This window comes from Wyeomyia smithii, chromosome 2 (assembly GCF_029784165.1).
Source record: "Wyeomyia smithii strain HCP4-BCI-WySm-NY-G18 chromosome 2, ASM2978416v1, whole genome shotgun sequence".
Taxonomy (NCBI): Eukaryota; Metazoa; Arthropoda; class Insecta; order Diptera; family Culicidae; genus Wyeomyia; species Wyeomyia smithii.
In genome coordinates this window covers 275,906,629-275,933,397 of record NC_073695.1, presented here as the reverse complement: position 1 = coordinate 275,933,397, position 26,769 = coordinate 275,906,629, and the positions used below count along the sequence as shown (strand labels likewise).

General features: G+C 38.9%; 1 protein-coding gene across 6 annotated transcripts in view; it reads left to right on the top strand.

Moving 5' to 3' along the window:
• Nucleotides 1-26,769, top strand: part of LOC129723042 (uncharacterized) — a 45,465-nt gene extending 18,696 nt beyond the window's left edge. For 5 of the 6 annotated variants that reach the window (XM_055676986.1, XM_055676985.1, XM_055676983.1 and 2 more), the window contains exons 3-8: nucleotides 13,629-14,415; nucleotides 23,657-23,744; nucleotides 24,003-24,088; nucleotides 24,561-24,668; nucleotides 25,571-25,630; nucleotides 25,727-26,769. In XM_055676986.1, coding sequence (XP_055532961.1) covers nucleotides 14,311-14,415; nucleotides 23,657-23,744; nucleotides 24,003-24,088; nucleotides 24,561-24,668; nucleotides 25,571-25,630; nucleotides 25,727-25,813 — 534 coding nt within the window. In that variant the 5' untranslated portion in view covers nucleotides 13,629-14,310 and the 3' untranslated portion in view covers nucleotides 25,814-26,769. The remainder of the gene's footprint in view (nucleotides 1-13,628; nucleotides 14,416-23,656; nucleotides 23,745-24,002; nucleotides 24,089-24,560; nucleotides 24,669-25,570; nucleotides 25,631-25,726) is intronic. The other variant, XM_055676984.1, reaches the window with a different exon arrangement.

Below are 26,769 nucleotides of genomic sequence, written 5' to 3'. Positions count from 1 at the left end.
GCCCCTAGTTGACGATGGTTGACATTCGAAATGGCACCGTCCCCAGCAAGCAGTCAAGCAGTAATGAAAATTTCAATGTCAGCTGCTACCAGAATGGACTCATGATGATAAAATTTTAGCACGTACCGCACTGCAGATGTCAGCGGAAATGGACATTACGGTTATGGAATAGACAAGCCCCTATAACGTAGCAAATAATAACTTTATTTTGGGAATGTTTATCATTCATCGTGGCGGCATTCTGTTCGCTATGTTGGGTTAATATTATAACAATACTTGGAGAATATATTAAACTGAAGTTGCCTATCTTACTCGAGGAAAGGTACTAGAACGGAAATAAAGCATTAATTTTGAATAGTTATGAACTTGGAACATAAAACATTAGACATGGATAACTAAAGCTATTCTAGCTTTTGCCACCCTGCGGAAGTCTTCCCTTTTTTGGGTTAACACGGGTTGTAATTACCGACGTACACTTCCGAGGCTAAAGAGTGCGTGTTGATGCTATCCTGCTGATAGAAATGGCCGTTACACGTTTGGGTTGTATGATTCGGACTGCTGCGAGTGACAACGTCAATTATGAGGTAGCATAAATTCATCGTTCGGCTGAATATCGATGAACTAACACCAACTAGCTTGCAACATTGGAATAGTAGGTACCTGAAAGCCATAATTTTGGCGGTTGTACTATCCTTTGATGTCAAACAAAACGTCATACAATTTGGTTCGGCTGTTTTTTAATATTAGTTGCCAGACACAAAGCAAACGAAAAGCCAGCAAAACCATAAACCCTCCCATTCCCGTAGAACAATCGGCCACCAAACGGCACTCTAGCTAACCGTCGTTGGTATCATTTTCGTTTCGGTTGTAATCTTTGTGTTTGCATATCAGCATTGTGGTGGGGGTTGCCTTGGCATCGGATGTTTGGATGCTGCACGAGGGAAAAGTACATACGCGACGAAGCATGATGGAAAAAAGCAAATCATTTCTCCAGTGGCTCAGAAATTATGCAATGACGCTCTTCGTTTCTTTATTTCGGACTACGTTCCGTTGGATTGAGCGACGATTGTGTCGCTCTGTTCTTCCCCTCTAGCGTGACACTGACATGTTGGAGTGAATATCGCGATTAGCTACTCCAGTGACAAATTGGAAATTGGAGCCTGTGTTTGTTTTTTTTTTTACAGTTGACATTAAGACCGTTATTCCCCATCTGCGGTCTCGATGCGCATGCTGCGTCGTCGTAGAGTAGAACAATTAAGATTGACAGATTTATATTCCCAGGCGATGATAATGAAAAACATTGCATCCTTGCTGCTTGACAGTTTCGTGATTAATTAAAGTTTTGACCCGAATGGAAGGGAAGCATATTGCACAAACATTAGTAAAATGCTTGCAACAAATGCTGCGTCACTTACTGCGATGTAAACGCGTGGTGTTTTCTGCTTCGAATTTTGTGCTTCCGTACGCAGTTGAAATATACATAAATGTCCTAGAATTCTAGAACAGTTGGCCATCAAAGCGTAACGTTCAACAGTAGAGTTCCTAGAGCAACGAGTGAAATGCGGTCGGAATGTTCACGGTTTGTTAGGCCTCGAAGAGTTTTGCCTTCGTTAAGCAGCACTTATCGATTCGGCTTGCTTCTATCAGTAGGTAGGTACCATATCATATTCATGAGCATTGAATTAGCTTATGTCTAAAAGCTGACGTCATACACTTTGTTGCGATTCATGCGTTTCTCATTCCAAGCGAGTTTTACTTGTGCTTACCCAGATTACTCCCACCGGAGTAGACATTCGGCACTGGCCCGGATTTTCTGTCCCTTCAGCCCCTTCATGGTGTGTGTCAGCAACGATAAGCGTTAGCAGTACGGTGTCATAATTTTCGATGCCTGTCTACTCTTCCTCCCAAAGTCGCCTCCGGTTTCGCCAAGTTTTGACACGGGAATGAACATACAACATTTATCGTTGACGGATTAAGCGAAAATTCATTTACTGCCACCGTGGAGGACTTGGGGCGTTAGACTGTTGGCGGCTTTTCACCGTAGGTTGCGCTGGCATGTACAACTTTTCGTACGGCAGCGAAAATGATGTTCATTATGTCAAGCTATTTTCTGATTACAGTTCGCAATTGTACGAGATATCACATCGGACGCCCTGGCAGAGAAGCTCTCGTCATTAGTAACGCTAACTGACAAGGAAGGACCCCAGACCCCAGTGGTCCGTAACGTGTTTATAGTAGAACAATGTTTCAACATTTTATAGGGTTATGCTGAAAGGGTGACTTCTAACATTCTGGGATAGAAGTGCAAATTAAAAAACCGAAAACATCGGGAGCGTCATGCCGGTAACTCAGTCAGTTTTTAACACATTTCCTACTTTCTTGCAATAATTGATAAAAATTTAGTAAAGTATTTATCAAAATGCGGAAAATTGTAATTTAATGATGCTAACTATTATGCTATTTGAAAATGTAGAGCCTAGTTTTGAACGCAGATTTCGACCCATCCGAGCTAAAAATAACGCTTGGTAACCGAGAAAAATCTCACGGTAAAAAACCGCGTGCAAATCAAACGGAAATCACCGTGCTTACTATGATTGTCACGTCTTCGTGTTACCGTCTTTGACTTGAACATATCTTTAAAACCTAAATTAATCCACCTAGCGATCAGACCCAGCCTTTCTCATTCAAACTTATTATTTGTAAAAATAGATTTACATGAACTCTTCAATCCAATAAATGTGTATTCACTTATGGGTTGTAAAATAATGATGTGGTAATAGAAGTATAAAATATGAAATTTGACGTAATGTAAATGCTCAAGAAATAGCGAAATAAAAGAAATGACTTTTAATTTCGAACAATACAATAACGAGCGATACCGGAAACATTCAAATGGTAGGATACCACATTTAAATTATATTGTGGCCACATATATTGATCAAAGCAGGTATAGTTTTAAATAGCCTTTGAATTTCTTTTCTTTTCATAACTTTTGAACCACACATCAAATTGTTATGAAGTTTGTTGTTTGTAAGTTTGAGAGATGACTCGTTCGTATGACACTAGTTATGTTCAAATAAGTCGTGTAATAGAATTTCGTTGTTTTATTAACAATTAAATACATAACAGTTGCTTAGTTCGATTATAATTAAATGAAATGGGAACGTATAGGGCAGCCAAACTTTGAAACCACGTGTTAAATCATAATTCATCAGTTAACCCTTAACTAGCCCGTTCATCTGATAATACTATTGATCAAATCGGTTGTGTACTTTCTGAGATAATGAAGTTTCGTGATTTTCACAATTCGGTACATTACAGACGAAGTTACAGTTCGATTACAGAAAATTTTAATAGGGTGTTATGAGTCAGCTAGACCTTTCATTTGACACTAATTTCGTGAAAATCGGTTCAGCCATCTCTGAGAAAAGTGAGTGAGTTTATGTATTCTTCGGAATATGTTTCTTTTCATAGCTAGATTTCACATTTTTAAACATAACAGGCAAAGTAATATTCCGATTGCAAAAAAAAATCAATGGGGTCTTATGGGGTAACTAGACCTTACATATGACACTGATTTTGTGGAAATCGGTCCAACCATCTCTGAGAAACATGAGTGAAATTAAACAGTATTCAGAAAACGTTACTTTTCATAACTTTTGAACCACATGTTCAATCTATATAAAATTCAAACGTTAAGGGTTTTTAAGATAGCCCGTTCATTTGATACCATTTTATTGAAATCGGTTGTTTGGTTTCTGAGATATTGATGATTTCGTGATTTTTACATTTCTAAACATAACCTCTAAAATAAAAATCCAATTACAATGAAATTTCATAGGGTCTTATGGGGCAACTAGAACTTTCATTTGCATATAATTTTATTAAAATCGGTCCAGCCATCTCTGAGAAAAGTGAGAGAAAATAAAAATCTGCACATACACACACTCTCACACACACACACACACACACATTCATACATACATACAGAACTGAGTCGAGTGATATATGCCATTCGGCCCTTTGGAGCACTTCCATATCTTCGGTTTTGCAAGTGATTGCTATACCTTTCTAGGAGAAAGGCAAAAAGTTAAAATAGTATTAATTAGGAGTAAAATATTCGTGCTGAAGAAATAGCGAAATAAAATAAATGACTTTGAATTTCGTACACTTCAATCATTGAACTAGGCTTATTGCGGCTGCGATTGTTATCAACTAATTACCAACCGTGCCATAGGTGCTTATAACGGGAGTCACTTCACGGTGAAATCAGAGTGAAGTGAACAAAATCCTATTACGGGACTCACGTGAGTGAGAAAAACGTCGCAAAGTGACATCTGCCGCGGAATCTGGGTTATTATGAGTGTCACATCAGTGAAGTGAGAACGGAAAAAGCGACGTTTCGCGTGGAATTATTTCACGACCATTTTTAACGGTGAAATGATTCCACGAAAATGCCATAAGTCTTAAAGTTGATCCATTTGTGATCTAATGGTAAATATTGGATTTATACTTCAGTAACGAAACAAATCAGAATTTGATCCGTGCCTTAAAGCGGCAAAGTTTTCATTATTTTGTCCGATGAAAAAAATGCAAACTAGTTCAGGAAATTTTCGATACCGCAAAAAAACATTTTTTTTTATGCCGAATGTCTTAGAAATGCAGAACACGTCAAGATCTGGTGTTATTTTAAAAAAACGGAAAAAAGACTTTCTGGGACTTAGAGATTTTTGAGCTGGGAAACAATTCAAAATTTCATGCGCATATGCTTGAGAGCTACAAAATCTACCAAAAACCTCTCCTTATACCTTATCTTTCTACAATGTCACCATCAAATAAAATCGATTGCACGATGATAACCAACACAGGTGAAACATTTCTCCCGCGACGAGAGATTTCCTTATTAAAAACAGTATTAAAAACAGTTCCGGTGTGTGTGCAGGAACGGCACAACAAATCAACTTATTACGGTTGCTGTCAAGCAATGAAAAGTTGAATTGTAGTTATTGTGGCAAGTAGCAAAGCGCAATCATGCAACCAAACTTATTGCGCTCTTAAAGAGGTAAAGCCAGCTGCTAATAGTATGCGGTACTCTTTCCATGTGGTTTTAAAGCAGTTTTATTGCCATTCTTATAATTGCTTCAATAAGCTTGGCAAGGGTGGGCTGTAAAGCAAACTTATAGCGGTTATCATGAGGTTCTGAAAGTATTTCTAGTTTTTAAAAACAGTTTTGCGAAATTGGTCATGAAAACCGCTAAAAGAATGCAATACGACTAAAATTGTTACTTGGGAGATGATGTGTCTGCAAGTTATGTTCTCACAACTTGTCGATGATCTGTCTCAAGGTGAACCTCTGATCCTTTGTAAATCGTCCCGCTCGAAAACCGCACTAGTATTCACTAACAAAGGCTTCCTGCAATGGCCTCAGTCTATGGAACAAGATATATGCGGTATTGAGAAGAGTTATGCATCAAAATTTGCTACAGTAGAATTTATGTCCCTTCGTGCAGATCGGACATATGATTTCTTCCACCAAGTCTGCAGGTAGTTTTCCTCAGACCATACTCTTAGGATAATCTAGTGAATTGCTCTATACAGCTGGTCGCTCCCTTCTTTTTAAAACTCGGCCCTCAAAGACTCTTCTACCTTGCTTACTGTTCAACACCACTTCGAAGTGATATTTTGAACGCCTGGCTACCTGCGATTTATCGATAATTAGGTTCCCCTCTCTGTCATTGCACATGGCAAGAACTAGCACGGTTCGGTTGTTAATTCCGAGTGGAAGACCAGCCTAAGTAAAAGACAAAAAAGGATTTCGCTCTCCTCATCTAAATCTAAATGTTCAAGCATAGTGGTTTAACTATTATTAAAAATGTGTTTCACCTTAAACTCAATCGATCAGAGTGTGCGGTGCGAAAAACCTCGAACTAGATAAAGGCTACTCAGTTCAACTTTGATGCCATCACTGCTGTAAACAGTTGATTGGTAGAATTGAGAGATGGATTCGAAAATTAGACATGAAGGCCGCACAACGCTCTTGTTGCGGTATCATGAGAAACTTCGTCGGAAAGCCAATTACAGACCTTACTCAAACGTTCATCAGCGTTTTTCCATTTTCAATGAATGTATCTTCATGAGAAAATCTTCATGTTGTCACTTTCCAGTTGTCACCCGATAAACAAAGATGGGAAAATTCGGATTGTTTTTTCATTAGAACAACAAACCAACAAACTGTACCAATTTCGCCACTGCGATTGCTCTGGTGAAAATAAGAGTGAAAGGATAACAAGCAGATTTAAATTTATATGAAAATATGAAAATGAAGAGCATTGATTGTTTATTCTCTGATGATTTCAAATATGCAAACGTAGGGTAATTCTATATGGTTATGAAAATGGTACCAATTTATCGAGAACCAGAGTTGCGGTTCGGTCTAGAAGTGATTCAGATTTGGTTTGAATATGGTGGTGATACGGTGAACATGGTAGCTTGTGTACCGCTAGTGTCTCAATTAAAAAGTTTTTTTTTGTGTGAAATCAAGTGCTTCAGGTGATCTAGTACTAGTGATCCGACGGCCAAATTGGATACCTAAACGGATAAGTAGAAGTGTCTTTGCATGCTTTCGATTTATTCGTTTTTTTATTGATTTAATTTGTGTCAGCGCCGACCATCGCGTCTATATCACATAGACGCTACGGCTGCTGGGTGAAATATTTATTGTTATATTTTTCCATTGTTCGCTGCCTTTTGCCTTCGCCGTTGCTGCTGGACGAGTCCAGCCGGCGGTTGTTTGTGCGTTTGATATGGACTGTGCAAAATGTGGTAATATAGTTCGTGTTAGCGATGATCCCATTGTTTGCGTGGGTAAGTGCAAGTCTCGATTTCATTGAGTTTGCACACCGCTCACTAAAATAGCGGCGAAGGTCGTTAACGATAATGAGAATATTGTTTTTGAATGTACTGCATGTTTATCGGCCCAAGATGATGGCGGGATAGATGATGTTTTGAGTGGTGAGATGACAAAGATGATGGGTACTTTGTTATCTATCTCTGAGTCGCTTACAAATACTCAAAGCGGAATCGAAACTAAGATAAACATCGCGGTTGCTAACGGTATCTATACTATTTTGAAATCGATCAGCAATTCTCTTCGTGAGAGCATGGCATGCATTGAAGCCAATGTTGCCAAAAAGCTTGAAGATTTCAAAATAGAAGTAATCGAAAATGTTAATCGAGAGAAAAGTGTGCCAATGAATAGTAAGAGATCTAGAACTGAGAGAACGGTTCACTCTGAACTGGACTCTATTCCCAATAAGAAAAAAATTATTTCGAATAAATATGATGAACCGATTGAAGACGCGATTATGCAAGATAACGAGGTTTTTTTCTCAAAAATCTCCGACATACGCGAATGTTTTAGCGGGATCGATTGGGAATACGGTAAATAAATTAAAGCGCGCTGAAAACCGTAAGACTCGGCCGGTCATTGTGATTAAACCAGTCGAGTCTTCTCAATCTAGTGAAGACACTAGAATTTTTTGAAAGAAAATTTGGATCCGAAAGTACACAAAATTAGAAACTTTAGGAACGGGAACGCTGGCTCGATAATTGCTGAGTGTGCAATAGGGGATAATATTGAAGACTTGAAAAAAAACATTGGAAGCAATTTAGGTGAAAGGTACAATGCTGTTATTCCTACAAACGCTAAGCCAAAATTGAAAATTGTGGGAATGAGTGATCAATATTCCCCCGAAGTCTTCATTGACTTATTGAAAAGTCAAAATGATGGCATCGGAATCAATGAAGTCAAAGTTATTGCGCAATTTGAAAATTCACGCTTGAAATACAATAAATATAATACAATTGTTGAAGTTGATAGGGACACATTCGACCGCCTGATGTCTGCTGGTAAAGTAAGCATTGGGTGGGATAGGTGTTCTGTTCAAGAGGCCATTAATGTTCTGCGTTGCTTCAAATGTGGAGAACAGAGTTTGTTAATTCCGAAACATGCTTTAAGTGTAGTGCACAGCACAAGACATCGGAATGCTCATCAATTGATTTTAACTGCGTAAATTGTTTAAAATCTAATAAAGATTTCAATTTAAATTTGGACGCTAAACATCCAGCATATAGTACACAGTGTCCAGTATTTCGGAGACTGTTTGAGAAAAGAAAGAGCAGCATGTTGTTAAGTAAATAGCAGCTGAAGAAAACGCAATGTAAAAGGAAATTAGAAATGATTTATTTGAATATTGCTGGTTTATCTACAAATTATGTTGCTTTACGGCATCTTGTGGAAACAACACGTCCAATGTTAGTATTGCTAGCGGAAACTCATATAGTGGAAGCTGATGCATTTGATCAGTATAGCATTCCGGGTTACAAAGTTGCTTTTTGTCTTTCACATTCCAGACATACTGGTGGGGTTGCTATTTACGCCAAGGAATCAATCAAATTCAATATTCGATTAAACGAATCTTTTGAAAATAATTGGTTCCTAGGAATATCAGTTGAAAGAGGCATGACGGTAGGAAATTTTGAAATTGTGTACCACTCCCCCAGTACAAGTAACCAGCGTTTTTTAGAAACTTTAGAAAAGTGGTGGGATAATTTTATTGACTTGAGTAAATTAAATGTTATTGCTGGCGATTTTAATATCGATTGGCTTAATATACCAAATTCGAACCAATTGAGGCAATTAGCAGATTTTTTCAATTTACAACAAACGGTTTTTCAAGTTACAAGAATTTCCAGACACTCTCGTACATTAATTGATCACGTGTTTTCGAATTTTGATAATGTTCACTCTTTCACTGAGGCCGATTATAAAATCACAGATCATGAGATGATTTGTGTTGTACTTGAGAATGATCAAAACCGTGATAATATAGTAAAAATTAAGTGTTGGAATAGATACTCGAAGCAAGCAATGTCTCAGCTTGTTTCGAGAAGCCTGAATTTTCAGCCAATAACAGGGATTTTCGACAATAAAGCAGCTGTTCTAACACGCTAAAAGAGTGTACCAATAGCCTAGTTTCCGAAAAGTGTGTTGAATTGCATAATTCGAACAGCTGGTACTCTTTAGAACTTTTGCGTTTAAAACGTAAAAATGATAAAAAGTACAAAAAATTTTGCAGTAGTAATGATAGCAATGATTGGAATAGGTACACCGTTGCGCGGAATATACACTCACGCACCTTGAAAAAGGCACGATGTGAATATATACAACGGAAGATTGATCAACATCAAAATAATACCAAAGAGTTATGGAAAATTTTAAAATCATTAATAAAAAGTAAAGATAGTTGCCCGCAAACCATAACTTTTAATGGCTTAGAAGAACATTCGGCGCGAGTGATTGCAAGTAAATTCAACAGTTATTTCGTTGATAGTGTTCAATCGATCAATCAGAGTATTGATTTGGTCAACGAACCTCTCGAAATAATACAGCCGGTCCATAATAACTGTAATTTTTCAGGTTTTCATCCTATTACTTTTGCACAGTTGAAAGATATTTGTTTTTCTCTTGAGAGATCGGCTGGTATCGACAATGTCAACGCAAAAGTAATACAAGATTGCTTCCATGTCATTGGACACGATCTGCTGGACCTTATCAATGAATCACTGCAAACAGGGCACGTGCCTCAGGTTTGGAAGGAATCACTTGTGGTTCCTATCCCCAAGATTAATGGGACGGATAAAGCCGAAGAGTTCCGCCCCATTAATATGTTGCACACATTAGAGAAAATTTTAGAACTAGTTGTGAAAGGCCAGCTGATGGATTATTTAAATAGTAATGATTTGCTAATCCCAGAGCAATCAGGTTATCGAGAGGGTCACTCTTGTGAGTCTGCTTTAAATCTGGTGTTAGCAAAATGGAAAGAAAAAATCGAGGCTAAAGAAACTATTTTTGCGGTGTTTTTGGATCTAAAACGCGCTTTTGAAACAATTTCTAGGCCCTTATTGTTACAAAAATTGGAGCGCTTTGGTATCGTAGGGACAGCATACAAATGGTTTGAGAGCTATTTGTGTGCTACAACTCAGAAGACTCGTTTTAATGATTCTGAATCGGATTCCATTGCTAATACACTTGGTGTACCGCAAGGAAGTGTTTTAGGGCCCATTTTGTTCATTATTTATATTAATGACATGAAGCGAGTTTTACGGTTTTGCGATATCAACTTATTTGCTGATGATACTGTTCTGTTCATTGCGGCTAAGAATCCTAATGACGTTGTGGCACTTTTAAATCAAGATTTACATTATCTGGCGAATTGGTTGAAATTTAAACAGCTTAAATTAAATATTAGCAAAACAAAGTACTTAATCATTTCTTCTGCCAACTCCAGACCAGACGTAAATATTGCAATTGATGGTGAGACGATTGATCACGTAAACGAAATAAAGTATCTTGGAGTGATTATTGATGACAAATTAACTTTTAAGTTTCACATTGACAATGTCATCAAGAAAATGGCAAAAAAATACGGATTTCTGTGCCGTTTGAAAAATGAATTGACTATTAGTAATAAAATTAGTCTTTATAAGTCAATCATTTCACCACATATAGATTTTTGCCCATTCATATTATTTCTTGCAAACAATACACAAATATTGAGACTGCAGCGCTTACAAAATAAAGTTATGCGATTAATATTAAGATGTAATAGATACACTTCCTCGAGTTTTATGCTGGACGCATTGCAATGGCTTTCTGTGAAGCAAAGAGTATATTTTCTGACAATGGTGTTTCTATATAAAATTTTTAATAATATGCTGCCTCGATATTTGTGTAATCGAATTGATAGGGGAAGTGATTTTCATAGGTACAACACTAGAAACGCGGATGATACTAAAACACCAAATGTTTTTTTTGGAAGATCACAGAACTCTCTGTTGTACAAAGGAATATTTTTTTTCAATTCGATGCCAAGACAGGTAAAACGTGCAGCAACAATGGCGGAGTTTAAAAGGCTTTGTATTTCACACATAAAGTCTGTTTTGTAGACAGATTATATAGAATTTTTTGTAAATTAATGACGAAGATTGTAAAATTTATGTATTTTTTTTTTTTAAATTATTGGGTAAACTAAGCTATTATGTTCACTGATGATGATGGATTTTTGTTTGAATTAGTTGTATAATATTTAATAGTAGAGTTTAAAAAAGAGTCGACTACACATGTTTGAGCCACGCGCGCGTAGACTGACATAGACAATCTGGATATTGAGTACATCAGGATTAAACCCCTGAAATTGAAACAAAAAGCATATCGGGTTGGAAAGTTGCTTTTTGGTATGAAATAGCATATATGCTGTTATTCTGATTTTTAATATTTATCTGTTTTTACGATTTTGAACTAGGGTTGGGAGAAAAAACTGAAAAGGCTTGGGTTCGCCTGTGGACTGTAAAGCTTGTTATCGAGAACTATAGTATCACAGGATCTCTCTCGTAGTTTTGGATCGTTATCCAGAATCAATTCTGATTAGTTAACACTCCTAAATGTGAGGTTCAATTCCTAAGCAATTCCAGATAATTTTCGGGTTGGAAACGTTCTGGATGAGCCTTGGATCCATGATGGTATTGGAAAATCGTTTTTTTATACTCATTGTTAAATTATTGGTATTCTTTTGAAGGGTTACTATGTCTGTATTAATAACCAGTCCGTTATTTGTTTGCCAACTGGTTACATTGTATGACTCTATATAATATCTTACTTAGATAAATCGACCAGCTCAAACCGATGTAGGGGTATGAGGTGGGACCATCATCATCATCATCATATCATGCGTGGTCCATGTAAATTGTACATCATCATCAGTAAACGCTCTCTCACACACACACTGCTTTGTTAAATCGTGGTCAAAGTTTCAAAGCGTTATCATTCGAAAGTTACACATAGCACAAACGAACAATACCCTGTTTGTCGAACCACCCAAGGGAATAGAAATGTTTATTTGGTTCATTGCAAGTATTGCCGCTACAACAGCAAACTACCTACACGGCAAGCCAAAGCAAACAGGAAACTTTTCCCACAATTTACCACTTCTGAAAGCTTATCTCAAACGATGGCGCATTCAATTGCGAGGAAAAGTCAGCCACGTGTGAAGCATAAGCAAACGGACCACTTGCAGAGGAAAGGCTCTGGTATCACCGTACAACTCTACGTGCGATTGCTAATCAAGCAAATGCGACCATCACTTGCTGATTAGAAGAGCTACTCATGTCAGATTAATTTACTAATTCAATCCATACACTTGTTGCTTTAGCAATGAAACAATGTGGATATTCAACGAATTTAATCAACTGATTTGTTGACAAAATTATCCTTCTTATCAAATAAATTATTTACATTGTTTTTATCAAGAACTGAAAATGAAGAGCATCACAGAGTATTTTATTCGTGGGAAGTGGTACATTTTAATCACAAAATAATCAAACAAATGTCTTACCATTTTGCAGCTCATCGTCCAGTTTGCAGCTCGTCTTTTCCATTTGAAAATTGTCTTTCTCCATCCAATTTCATTTTCTCCAGCTTCACTCTGAGTCACGAACAAAGCGCCGGTGTTGCAACACCCGCCTCAAGCGCTGTCCTTGTTTGCCGATGGGAAAAATTTAGAGCAGCACTCCAGCAACACTCTGTTCCCATGTATAAATACTTCCGAGAAGCGATAGCATATATTCCAGATGCGCCCAAACAGGCCACTACCGTTGTATTTTCCAATGATTAGGAAATTATTTATCGAATAAAAGTACTGGAAAAGAAAACAAAATTATGTCTGTTCAGGTCCTCCGGCTACTTCGATCTTCCATAGCTTTTATGATTTACACTGAAACAAAATTGATAACGTTTTTATTTGAAAGCTCTCATTTGACAGCAAAACAAGCACAAAAAATCAGGTCACAATGACTCCATCATTCCATTAGGTAAATAGATTTTTGTTTTGCGGTTGGTATCGGTTGTCTAGCAATCTTCAATTCGCCAGCTATCGCTTTTGTTTCATTTCGCCTTGTCAGGAATAAAATACAGCAAAAAAATCCTTCGACAAAGACCGCATCACGATGTGTGCGTGCACATGTGCGTTGCGTCGTCCGTTAATGCCGTGAAGTTCGCCATTAAAACGCTCCACCAAAGGTTACCGCCTCCCGCTCGGGGATTCGGAATGATCAATTGTTGGTAGTAAAAGTGTCACACAGTCCATTTGCCACGGCCGATTTGATGAATTGCTCCGCTCATGGCAGAAGATGTGTCAGTCCCTTATCAATTGTTAATTGCCACCCACTTGAGTTCCGGTGGATGGAACGATTGATATCGACCCTCGGCTTTTTCGATTGATTAGTTTGTACGGCCGAAAACGGTTGATTGACGACCGAAACGTTCATCGCACGCAACCCAATTTTGCACTTGGGCTTTAACCAGGTGCGGTGTGGAGCAACGTGCCAGTTGAGCCGTTTTGTCGATTGTTTTTCTCTAGTACGAATTTGATTTGCTTGAAAACAAACAAATAATTAAATCAGTAATTTGTATCCAACTAAAATTAATTTTCTATTCAAACAGCAGACAAGACCAGTCCTACACAAATCGTAGCTAAGAATTTTCTTTCATTTCTTCTTTCTTCACTCCGAAGGTACTCTCACTGTCGAAGCTCAAAGTTCGCCATTTAGCTGTCGTCAACGATGCGCCCACTGAAAAGCAGAGCAGAATAGAAGAGGGAAAAGATAGAGCAACAAACGACCGGAAAAACAAGCACCATTTATCAATGTACCTTGGGAACAGCCCTTTCGGAAGCTAAGCTGGTCGGCGATGGTCTGCAAGGATGCACACAGTGAAGACATGAATCAAATTATTCGCATCTTTACTGACTCAGGTTGGCATCTTCGGCTGGATGCTGAATACGGTCGCAGCACGATGCCATCAGACTGAAAACGGAAATTGTGTTATTTTTGTTCAGGTACAAGTTTGCGGGTGGATGTATAAATAGCAGCAGTGGAAAGAGCTATTAATCTAGTTCTGCTTGGCGTCAGAAGAAATGAAAAAATTGTAAGTGGCAATGAGTGGAAATATGCGCTAATGTAGCAGCACAAAGGCGTTCTCGTGAAAACAAGTACGGTACAAAACAAACACTCAGTGAAAAAGAACAATATTAAACTTTTCATGATCACAAGGATAACAACGACAACATCACAGTTAAGATTTTTCTCCATCTAACTCTTAAAAAACAAAATCATTACTAATTGCTGCACAGCACTCGAAAGTCATTTCCGCTACTCAGCCGTTGCACGCTAAAACGGACTTAGTAGTAAACCACGATGAAATCCGCCATCCTCTACCCCTACGGACCTCTACGCGCGAGTGGATGCTGCCGAATGCTGCACGCGAAACATTTAGCACTGACGAGTGCAATTTACACGTTGGTAAGTGTAATGCCTTTCTGCCACCAGCCCCAGATCCATTCGCCACATTTCGGTCCCGTAATGTAGTGTAAAATTCGTCCGACATCCACAGCGGCTGGGCTTTCAAAACGAGGGTGGTAATTTCAACAGCCACCTAGGTTCTAGCGTTTTTTTTTTTTTTTTGCTCTACAGAAGCTATTCCAATGGCTAGTGGAGGTAGGTAGTACCTGCCTTCTTTCAAGAGCTTTGATGTTGTTCGTCTATTCAGCAGGCTTACATTACCGGATAATGGCCACAATTACCATACATAATTACATAAATCTTCATCCGGTTCCAGCGAATGTTTCACAACGGCCATAAATTGATGGGTAATGAAAAACGCCATTATGGCCGTTTAAATTTGAAATCAATGACCCGGATAGTGATTAGCTGTCTGCTACACTGCTAGGTTCACTTTTTCTGATAATTAACTCGATTTATCGGCGAAGTCTGCTGTCGAAGCTCCTGGACTGGGACTCAAAGTAATTTTCGTTGCACTAAATGTAAAATTGGTATGCGGAGTAAAAGCTTTTGGAATCTGTCAGCATCAGATTACAGTGAAATTTTGTGAGGAAAATGTTAAGAAATTTTACATAAAAGGTAGTATAATTATTATCTAATCTTCTTTCAATTTATAATACTACTCTTTCAGAAAAAAATCTTTTTTATATATCCTACCTTCTCCACATATTGTCAAAAACTTTTGGAATTTCCTTTGAATTAGAATATGCTCTAGCTGCTATTTGGGGTCGTCTTCAGCTCATCTTGTTATTCGTTTATGATTTCCTTCAAATGTTATTCAGCTTTTTAATTCTATATTGGTTTGTTCCTGCAATGGCTGGTTTTGTTCAATGGTTTTATAATGTGTAGCTGTTCCATCAAATATAAATGAAGCTTTCGTGAAATCAGTAACCTATTTTTGTAAAGAACAATTTAACTGTTATCGTGGAATATTACTTCTGCAATGTTTTTGTTCGATATTTTTCAAATTAATTGTCTTTAATGTGTTTTCGATTGGACATTGCTTAAAAATTGTTTTGGGATTTCAAATTGTAAAGCGAATAGGTTTTTGAGACGAATGAATTCTACCTTTTTGGGATCAAAAATTAGAGAGCAAATTCGATATTACTTTTATGCAATTTCAATTTCAAATAATTCAATTTTGATACCTGGCAAAGGCCCAACCTATTGCAGTAGCTACCGTCCGATTAGCTTGCTTCCAGCACTTAGCAAAATGTTTGAGAGGTTCATGTACTCTCGAGTCCTAGGCCACGCCGAAATGAATAATATTTTGCTATAAGAATAGTTTACTTTTCGAAGAGGCCACTCGACTATACACCAATCAAAGCCAGTATCCAACATAATACTAAGAAACAGGCAAGTGTTAAAATCTATAGTGATGGCGTACTTAGATAATGAAAAAGCCTTCGATAATGTTTGGCATAACGGATTGATACACTAGTGCAATTTAATTTTCCAACCTATCTTGTCAAGATAATTCCAAAGTTACCCCAAAGTTCGAAAATCCAAACTATGCAGAGCAGGAAAATTTGTGTGCCTCAGGGTAACATTTTAGGACCCACCCTCTATAGTCCTATGCCTACACTACCTGGTGGTGGGGTTTTGTCACGGGTTGCTGACGACACTGCGATTCTATACAACGGAAAAGTAATCAACGCAATGGTTAAAAAGCTCCAAGCGGGACTAGAATTGTTTGTCGAATATCTGGAAAAGTGTAAAATTTGTGTCAATGGCCAGAAAACATACTGTTTTTATGTACAGACTAGTTTCCTCGATATAGATACGGATGGATGTCGTAAACGTTGAATAGTCCCAAGCAGGCTTGTAAACAGTCAGCATATTTATTTGATTTCGATACTTTAGCGTGCGTCACAGTAGGCTTTCGCTCGTAAATTTAAAACAACCGTCGCCTCTCATACAAAGACTGGATGGTTAGAGATGCACACTGTCATTCGTTTGGCGATGTTATTTTGGCCTGTTTCTGTTTACTTCATTCTATTTATGTTGAGAAATATTATTACAAGATCAATGTTATAGGTAATTTCCAAAATTTCCGCCCACAACGTGCGTAATTCTCATTTCTAGCAAAAATGTCAAAATACGTATGAGGAAAAAAAACGTCGTGGTGGCAAGTACGCGTTTGACATGTTTGTTCAAGAAAGTATTTAAACAGCGAGCCTTACCACCGTCGGAGGATGTCAGAGGTGCCTTAAGGGGTTATATACCTGTTTGGTCGAGATGAGGGAAGGTTGAATTTATTTTTAAGTGCATAGCACCATTTTCATTGCATCAAAGTGGTATTTTTCTGAAAGTACAGTTTATCAACAACAAAAAAATACGTTTGATTTTGAGATATACCAATTATTACTGGAGTAATGGCCGTTTCCCCGAAACGCTATTTTTTTGCAGAGGCGGTTATCCTGATAGAGTCAGCGGGTCAACCGAAATCAAAAAACTCGTATTGTTTCATTAGTTTAGTAGTGTGCCGTGTCCTTGAACGATCACATTTATGAGTATTTTGTTTTCAGTGTAAACGGGAACTCTTTTCCCAAAAAATGCACGTTTTGAGCGCTAAAAATTGCATTCAAATTCTTTTTACGGCAAATATAACTGTATGTTTCAAAAAGCGATCGTTCAAGGACCGGTGAATTTAATAACGAAAATTTAAAAAAAAGATGAAAGAAATCGGTTCAGTAGTTTTCCCGCAATCAGGATCACGGCAAAGTCATTTTTCGGAAAACACTATTCCGAGATACTTAGCGAAATCTGAACGGCCAACTCTTCGAACACTTGCAGTATGGTTTGTACACGGTGCAGTTTCCGGATGAGCTGACTAACATCTACCCAGCGGGGAACCCATCAACCCTGGATTTCTTCCTGGCCAACATCGAGCTGTCTAAACCAGTTGCGCACAACGATCTGAGCTCAGACCACCAACCTGTCGTAGCTGAGGTGGGGATCAGCGTAGCTCCTGCCAGCTGCCTGCGGAAAGACTACCACCATGTAAATTGAGAGCGCTTTGCTCGAATGGTGGACAACAACATCGACGATGCGCCGCCGCTTGACAGTATAGAAAACATCGACCAGGCGTTGGAGGGTCTCCAACGAGCCATTAACGTGGCCGACGGAACGTGTGTTCGACGTGTTCCTGTGGTGGGGGGGGGGGTAAATTCCTTGCAATTTATTCTCATACCCGGCTACTAATAAGATTGCGGAATGTGCGTAGACGCCTGTTCCAGAGATTTCGAACGTGTAGTTTGGACGACCACTCCAGGCCATTTTGGAAAGTAGCTAAGTGCTGAAATCGCACCCCAAACCAGTTCCTCCCCTCGAGGTCGGAGAGAGGCTTCTTGTTACTCCGGTCGAAAGAACGAATGCGGCTGGTGCGGGTGATGAACAACATCAGAAGGGACAGGGCTGTATCCAAGTCCACAGTCATGGCATTGTTGGATGTCGAAAAGGCATTTGACAATGTCTGGCATGACGGGCTGGTATACAAGCTCTATACCTTCAACTTTTCACTATATCTGATAAAAATCATCCGTAGCTACCTTCGGTCGTTTAGGGTATCGCTGAATGGTTGCCTATCAAACACCAGCAGGGGTCCCGCAGGGCAGTCTGCTGGGCCCTTTGCTGTGAAGCATCTACGCCTCCGACATTCCTTTCCTAGGAGCTGACTGCGTGCTCTCTTTGTTCGCAGATGACACTGCAACTGCCGTCAAGGGAAGAATGCCTCGCAAAATCACCAACAAACTTCAGCGATGCCTGGACGCCTTTGTCGAATATGCTAACACCCGGAAAATCAATGCCTTTTCTTGCCTTCAAAACTCAAACAATCATGTTCCTCCATCGACATTCTCCCAAACTGAAGCCTTCTTCATCATGCGTTGTGGTCATGAACGGGGTCTTCCGAAGTCACTTATCTTGAACTGCTATTCGAAGAGAAGCTTCTCTTTCGATCACATGCGGACAGGCTACTGGTTAAATGTTCCGCTTTGGTTCGGTCACCCGCTTATTTGTCGTGGATCCCGCCTCTCAGTAACAAACAAACTGGCAGTCTACAAACAAATAATTGCCCCCGCAGTCTTTAGCGTAGCTCCGGTGTGGGAGTCATGTGCACAAACTGACAGGAACAAAATCCAAGTGGCGAAAAACAGAGTTTTGCGGATGATTCTCGATTGTCCCTATGATACAAGAATCACGGACCTCCACCAGGAGGCGGTAGTTATGAAAGTAGATACAATAATACACGACACAAAAATTAAATTTGTGCAAAAATGCCAAGATTCTAAACACGCTTCAATAAGCGGACTGTATATAGTATATTAGGTGTATACAGTAGATTAAGTTATATTCAAATTGTACATAGTTGTTTATAGTTTAGTTACTTTTTAAATTTTTAACAGATACCAAAGCCACTAATATGCTCATTATTCAAAATGTACTTGAAAACCACCATCAAAACTTTAAAAAGCAACCAAAACACAAAAAACAAACAAAAATGAAAACATTAATGTAGGGGAACTGCTCCATTATTCATCTCAGTCCAGACATTCATCTCATATAGCATAAAAACACAATTGAAAACAGGAAAAAAACGCATATTTTCTTCTTAAACCAATCCCCTATTTCATGGAATGAATTCTTCTTAGTCCACTCTAAATTCCTCATAAAGTATAATCCTCAAAAACTCACTTAAAATCTCTGAATTTGATATTATAGTCGGGCATCTGCACTCGAAAACTCATTCAATGCAATCACCTACCTTAGAAAACAAAATCCGCGCATTGTTATATACGGCTACAACGGGTCTCGTTCAGCAGCCAACAAAGTTTTTTTCTCTCCACTAGAGGACCACTTTTTATTGTAATCACTAAACAAAATCACTTACTACACTAAGAATACTTTAATCTTTGAAATGTTCACCTCAAATTTCCTAAAACAAGCTTGAATTAGCAGAAATATATGAGATGAATTTCTACAATTTCTAAATTTCAACTGTATGTATTTTCATCTGTTTTTACTGCGTTGAAGAAAATCAAAAGTTGCCAAATCAGTTACCGTTAGTACGAAAAAATCATACTGAAAATGTTAAATTATTCCGACATAATTGACATAAATCGACATCACTGCAGTGGTTTCCTAGGTTACCAATTTTGCAAGTAAACAACTACAGCGGATATCTAGGTAACCTACTACGACGGGCTGCGGCCACGCTTATTCATGATAATGGGATTCATTCATGATTAAAAGTGTGATAAATATGGGGGCGTCGTGAGATGAATTATTGAGCAGTGAAGTTTTGAGATGGATATGGAAGTATTGTAAAAAATGGTTTGTTTTACAAAATTCAGGATAAATCTAGCTAAGTTTACTAAATATACAATGCTGAATGATTCCATGAGAGCACGTAAGCATATTTAGAATATCGGCTTAATGCGATGAATAACAGAGCAGTTCCCCTAAATCACTAAACCAAACAAACTCATAGAATTACTACCCCACCGTTGGAGGAAAAAGAAGGTGATTATCGCAGTGAAAAGTGGTTCTACCGTGTCCATTTACAAGCCTGGTTCCAAGAAGTGTGCTAAGTTGGCCTGATCTTCGATAAGAAACTGCTTACTAGCACATAGATATATTTTTGCACCCGAGTTTCCAGTCGATTTTGTATGGGAAATCCACTAGTTTTTGAACAATTTCATTCTCCAAAGATGTCCAGTTGAATACTAAGAACTTTTCCGGAGGAAAACTGCTGCTGAAGACCGTAAGGTGCTACGATGTTTGTAGATAAAGTTGTCTACCTCAAACTGATTGAATAGCTGACAACCGGCTCAATATTGAATTTTTCCAGCGACACTGCTGCAGCATGCTATTGGTGCAGACTTACCTCGATGTTTCTGGGATTTAGCAACAGCAACCTACTGCAGTATTATTGCTAGATAAATTGTGCTGGGCTGTTCGTCAGATATTCAGTTGTTGTAGGACTCATGAGGAACAGAAAAAGGGCATTGGAGCAAGTAAATAACACTTTCATTTTTTTCCATATAACCGAGTTCCAGTTTGATACACATATCGTCAGTTGAATTCAATACTGGCCGGTACAATTCAAAATGTATAGTTTCGAGAAAATCGTGTTTGGAAATTAGCGTCAAATATTTCTTTTTTCCTATTTTTGATTGAACCTGTTTGGGTTTATTATGTGCATATAATAAGCAAGCAACTCAGCTTTCCACGAGCGGTAATGGCGAACACTGAACGCAACCCGTGTTTTTACGTGTTTAATAAACTTTAAAAACACTAACAAACAGATTTGTTTATGGGTCATTCCATACGAAGTGACCACGAAAAAGCACAAACTTGGACACGACCATCACGAATTTTGCTCAAAGTTGGGAGAATTATTCATCTGCTGTCACTTTGGAAAAATCCCAAATTTGGTGTCGATTGGACCCCCCTGTTTATTGCAAAGTCACGCATTTTTTGTTCAAAATCTCTTTTTTCTTTTTCTCACAATTTATAGACGTAATTTTGATGGTTTCATCGTATTTGTTGGAAAATTTAACGTAAGAAACACTTATCACGTGGTAATATGAGCCAAGCTCGAGATATAGCATTTTTACGAAAATAGTTCTGAATTTAATTAATTTTTCGTAAAAATGCTATATCTCGAGATTGGAATTTTCCCAGAAATACGATGAAACCATCAAATTTGAAATAAAATTAGCTGCATTTGCCGAAAAATGCAAATTTAGTTTTGAAATACAAAAATAATCTATCTGGCAACACTTCCGGACAAAAAAAAATATTTTTTTTGGATTCCTTGGTTTATTTTCCTCAAAATTCACCTATCACTATTTTTCGGGTGTCTAACGTCTATAAATTCTAAAATAAAACAATTACGATATTTACAACTTTTTTCGCAAAAATGTTATATCTCGAGATTGGCTCATATTACCTCGGGAAGATAGTTGTTTCTTATGTGAAATTTTCCAAGAAACACGATGAAATTATCAAATTTAAAATAAAAATAGCCACATTTGCTGAATAATGTAAATTTAGTTTTCAAATGCAAAAATAATTTATCTGGCAACACTTCCGGTCAAAACTATTTTTTCTGGATTCCTTGGTTTATTTTCTTCAAAAATTATCTATCAGTATTTTTCGGACATCTTACGTCTATGAATCGTAAGAAAAAGAAAAAGGAGATTTTTGACAAAAATTGCGCGACTTTGCTATAAAGAGGGGGGTCCTGGAAAGCGGGGGGTATTCCAATCAACACCAAAATTGGGATTTTTCCAAAGAGACAGTAGATGAATAATTCTCCCAACTTTGAACAAAATCTGTGATGGTCGTGTCCAAGTGGCATGTACACTTCGTATGGAATGACCCTTATTTTGATCCGTGTATGCAAACGACGAAATTTAAATAACAAAACGCCCACTGCTTGTTGAAATTGCTATGCTACCTTACGGCGTTGTTATATTTTGTACTCAGATACTGCGATTGAAATTAAAAATGGGCTGCCTCAATTGTCCGTCATCACCACTCGTAGAAAACTGGATACAAGCTGTAACCTCATTTTTCGTCTTTTATAGGATTTTTCAGATTTGAGCTATTTATTACTCTAAAGCTTTAGCTACTTATAACTTATAACTCTGGATTTTTTGAAAAGGGTCTTTGTGACATGAAATTTTACAGTATTTAACAACGTCTGCCAATAACATTTCAAAACTGCTAAATTTTGCGTTGTGCCAGTATTGAATTCAACTGACGGTATATATTATACGCTAATAATAACACTGGTCTTAGTGGTTCCCGTGGCTCTGTGGTTAGTGATGTCCATCGGCTAGCTCTCGATTTTAAAGGCTTGATTGAAAACTTCTCTAAAGCAAAATGCAGACGACAATGCTTCACATAGTTTGAAAATTTAAGAAATTATACGCTAATAAACGTAACGTAATATACGTGATAAACGCTATCAAAAACAATTACGTGCAATTCTCTTACCTCTGAACCTCTGAAACCCTTCAAATCCGGCCTTGCTGCTAGGTGAATTGGAATAAGATACTTTAAAAACTAGAAGCTTCTGAATGTAAATTTAAACGGCACTCTAAACGGGTCTCCTACGAAAGGCAGAAAATCAAAAGGCAGAATCACGAAAAGCAGAATTACGAAAGGCAGAATATTTCATAAGGTAGAATAACGAATGGCAGAATCAAAAAATGGTCTGTTTTCTTTTTAACAACACACACTCGCGGCCTTTGGCCGACTTGATTGTCCAAGTGTATGCTGTCCATACTCGCTAGCGCTCGTTCGGACTTAACTAAGGGAAAGAAAACCTGTTTGAATAATCCTAGAAAACCAGTAGATCAGTTGTTTGTATGCGAGAGGCCGCCGCTTCCGACGGCGGGTCGGCGGCCGACTCGGACCGCAGAAACCACGGCGGCTTTGTGCCGCCTCGGTTCCTTGCCCTCGATTATGCGTCTTCGCCGCATGAATTGTTTTATGTTAACTATAATCAGCAAGCCGTTGAGACTAGTGTAAGTTATACCTACCATCGAAAAATTTCTCTCCGCGAAGCCGTGAGACTTTTTAAGACCTGAGCCAAACCAGTTTGCGCGTTTCGGATTCTATAATTAGGCTTGATTTGCACCTCACATCAAAACTGGTCATTGCTTGTGACCAGTTATTATGTCTGGTTACCAAATAATAATAAACAATAAAGGTAGCGTAGCAGCTTTCATACCGTGACCAGGATTCGCACCAATTTGTCATCACGCACTTGGCTATCGTGAGTCAGGTTTTTCCTTTCGTGCCCTTCGAAATTCTGCCTTTTGAAATATTCTGCCTTGTGTGTACGCCCATAGAGTTCTGCCTTTAATGATTCTGCCTTTCGTGCTTCTGCCTTTCGTGCTTCTGCCTTTCGTGATTCTGCCTTCTGTGGCGAACCCCTCTAAACTGTTATTACGAAATGAGCGAATTCCAAACCGCCTACTATCATTGTGGAATGAGACGAAAATTTACCATGGGTTAACTGTCTAATGTCTACAAAGCCGGCCGCTGCAAACGCGAACGCTTCGAACATTGTATACGTATTTGAGCCTTGTAACATGCAACATATTCCGAAAGCATTATCGTGCTCAACAACAGTCTAGTTTCTCACACGTTTTTCTTTTCTTTTTTTTTCTGACTATCCCATCAGAACATTTCCATTCTTGTGGTGCTGCTCTACTCCTGGCGGATTAGTGTCAATGTGAAGAAGTACAGCGATCTGGAGGATGTGTACTATGGTATGTATGCACTGTTGGCAGAATCCATGCAAGTTTTTTTTAGTACAACCTCTTAGCGAGTTGAAAGTTTTGTTTGCCCTGTTCCGCCAGTCGTGAAGAAAGGGCTGCTTGGACTCGTTGCAAATAATTCAAATGTCACTAGGGAAAGATCCTGGTTGCTTGAAAGCTTAGCATCCATTCATTTTTCATTTTTTTTTTCAATTTCACTGCTACTGCTGCTACGTACGGCCTTATGCAACATTTGGGAAACCGCCTCAGGTGTGCAGATTGCATACTTCGCCATCATCGGAACACAGTGCTCGATGATATTGCTAAGCGTGGTTCTGCTATTCGGTATCTACAAGGTAAGATAGCACCGGCAAACTGAATTGCTAAATTATGGAACGCTGCTTCCATTGAATTACTGTCTCGTGCAAAAGTTTCCAATTCGACATTTGTCAAAGTTAATACAACCTCCCGTAGGGTATTAATTTGCTCGTCATAACGGCGGTGGGACGCAAAATAAAAAGTAATAATAACGATAAAACATCGAGCCAGCAAAGTTTTGACAACTTTATCAGTTTGTTTTGCATTTTGTTTTTCTTTCATGACACGCGGCCAGCACAATAGGATTCGGCCATGCCACAGCAGCGTCAAATTGTGATGCTTGTGGGAAAATTTTAATTAAATTAGTTAAGCTTTGGATTTGCAGTAGCGGGTTGCGTTCGCTGTGGCGGTGATTTCGTTCAATTTCTAATTAACTCTGCTTATTTTCTTATTGCCTTTCGCTTGGCACCTTGCCCTGATAAATACTGAATGGATGGTGCAAACCCAAAGGAGAACATCGGTCTCGTCGTCCCGTGGATAATCGGATTCATTACTTTCATGGCGCTGGAAGCCGTGGCAATGGTGTACTCCAACGTTCTTCGGGATCACGTCAATCGGGTTAGTATGCTTATAGATATACTAGTTTTCTAGCAGTAATTTAAAACAAATGGATTAGAATACTCTCATGTTTGTGCGGTTTTGTTAAACCCTTTTTCATAAGGTTTTGTAGATTACCGCAGCGAGTGCGATGCAAGCTCAGAGCTACATTATGTGCCATGAACATCATACTGTGAGCTGTTAACGTCCGACTTAACTGTTGAAAATTCAAAGTTGGTTTGTTTGAGCTTTTCGTCTGAGCTACCGTGCAACACTATTACCACTCACGTAATGTTTTTTTTTTTCTACTAATGAAAGCATAACGCTCTCGAAACTTATTGTTCAACCTTGGGTTACTGGCGATTTATTAATTTGGTTCAGCTTATAGCTAACTGTAGAGATGGAAATAATAATTGGTTTATTGAAAAAAAGTACAATATTTTAATTCGCTTTATTCCATCGCACCACTTAAAGCAAAACTATGATCGACACTTTCAATTGGACTCTAAAATATCGGATATGGCAGGGTGAAAAGCCACGGTTAGGGGCTAAAGAAATGACGACAGAAACATAAAATAAACATCTCAACCCAATATACCAGTGTATATTTTTCTATTTTCGCGTTCTTCCAATTTCCTGTCTACCGAAACCCGGTCTCAGCAGTTGTTATTTATTCATACAATTCCGGCCACAGCAGCATTCGCCCCCGACCGAAAGAGCCGGGCGCATTAATTGGGCGTTGTGTACAACGCAAATAAATTAAACTGATTCGTGCTCGAAATTTCACTCGCAGTCGGAAGGCGAGCTATGGAAATGAAGGCCTTCCTGCTTTCTCCTCTTCACACAAACAGCAATAATATCCTTGATCATGAATTCAGCCGCTCTAACGTTGTTCCCGTGTCCGTCTCATTTTCACCCGGCAGCAATTCGACTCTCTGTGCAAGGCTGAGGTGGCGTTCTTTGTATCGAGGGCATTTATCAACGTAAGTAATCACGGTCCCGGAGCAGCGGAGAGCCATTTCCGGGTGGTCGTTACCGGGTTTTGATATCTAATTACGTTCATCTCTGTTTTCGCGCAGGCACTGGCAATGTGGGCCGTTACACGTTTCTACAATCTGCTTCGAGCTGGCGTTACGTGGAAAGGACCGGAAGTGATCGAACTATGACACAACTCGAACGACACGGAGAAAACGCTGGCGTCTCTCCGTGACGAAACTCACCTAATAGTGCGGATTCGCAGTTCGGAAGCCGGAGGCGGTATCCACCGTGGTAGCCGAGATATGGGCGACGAAGAGGACGTCGACGATAAAGATGACGACGAAGACGATGACGCCGGCAACAATGGTGAGCCCAGACGAAAAGCCCGTCGCCGAGATGCTGCTGACGGGGACGATACTGATGACAATATGATTGATGCTTCGAGCAGCGTCGGCAGCCGGGGGAGAAAGGGTGGTCGCCTGAGAAGATTTTCACTGAGTGGCGATTCGGATGACTGTGAAAAGAGCGCCGGCAGTGGGAGCGACGAGGACGATTCACTTCTGGTCGCGTACGATAGCAATTCTGTGGCATCCGTTTGACAATATCGAAAGTTGGCACGGATGGTGGCGGAGCTCCAGCGGCAGGCGGACAGTGCCGTGTTGTTGTTCTTGATTATATTTTGTATTGAGGTTTATGCGCAGATTTTTATATTTTTCTAGGTTACGCTGGGAGCGACGGCTTAACGAATAGTTATACCTCGAAGTGGAAACGAATTTCTTGTACATACTTTTATCGCTTCCAATGTACCGAAGAGAGTGGATGTAACGTGTACGTGAGCAAGAAGCTTCAATTAAGGTAGAAAACAAACAAAAAGGAATCATATATTTATACGTGTTTAGGTTGCGGAAAGCAAAGGCTTTATAAATATTAAGCTGGCCGGATTGGCTACCAGCGTAAAGCTAGAAAATCCAGTTGTGGAATCCGTATCCCAACACACATAATACATATATTGAAGTGGTACAAGATAACAAAACAGAAACAAAAGAAAGTAATAAATGAATGTACAACCCTGAAAAAAAATATCAAACAAGCCGAACTACACAAAGGGCTATATAAATTATGCCGAAATTATACCGCCAATAAA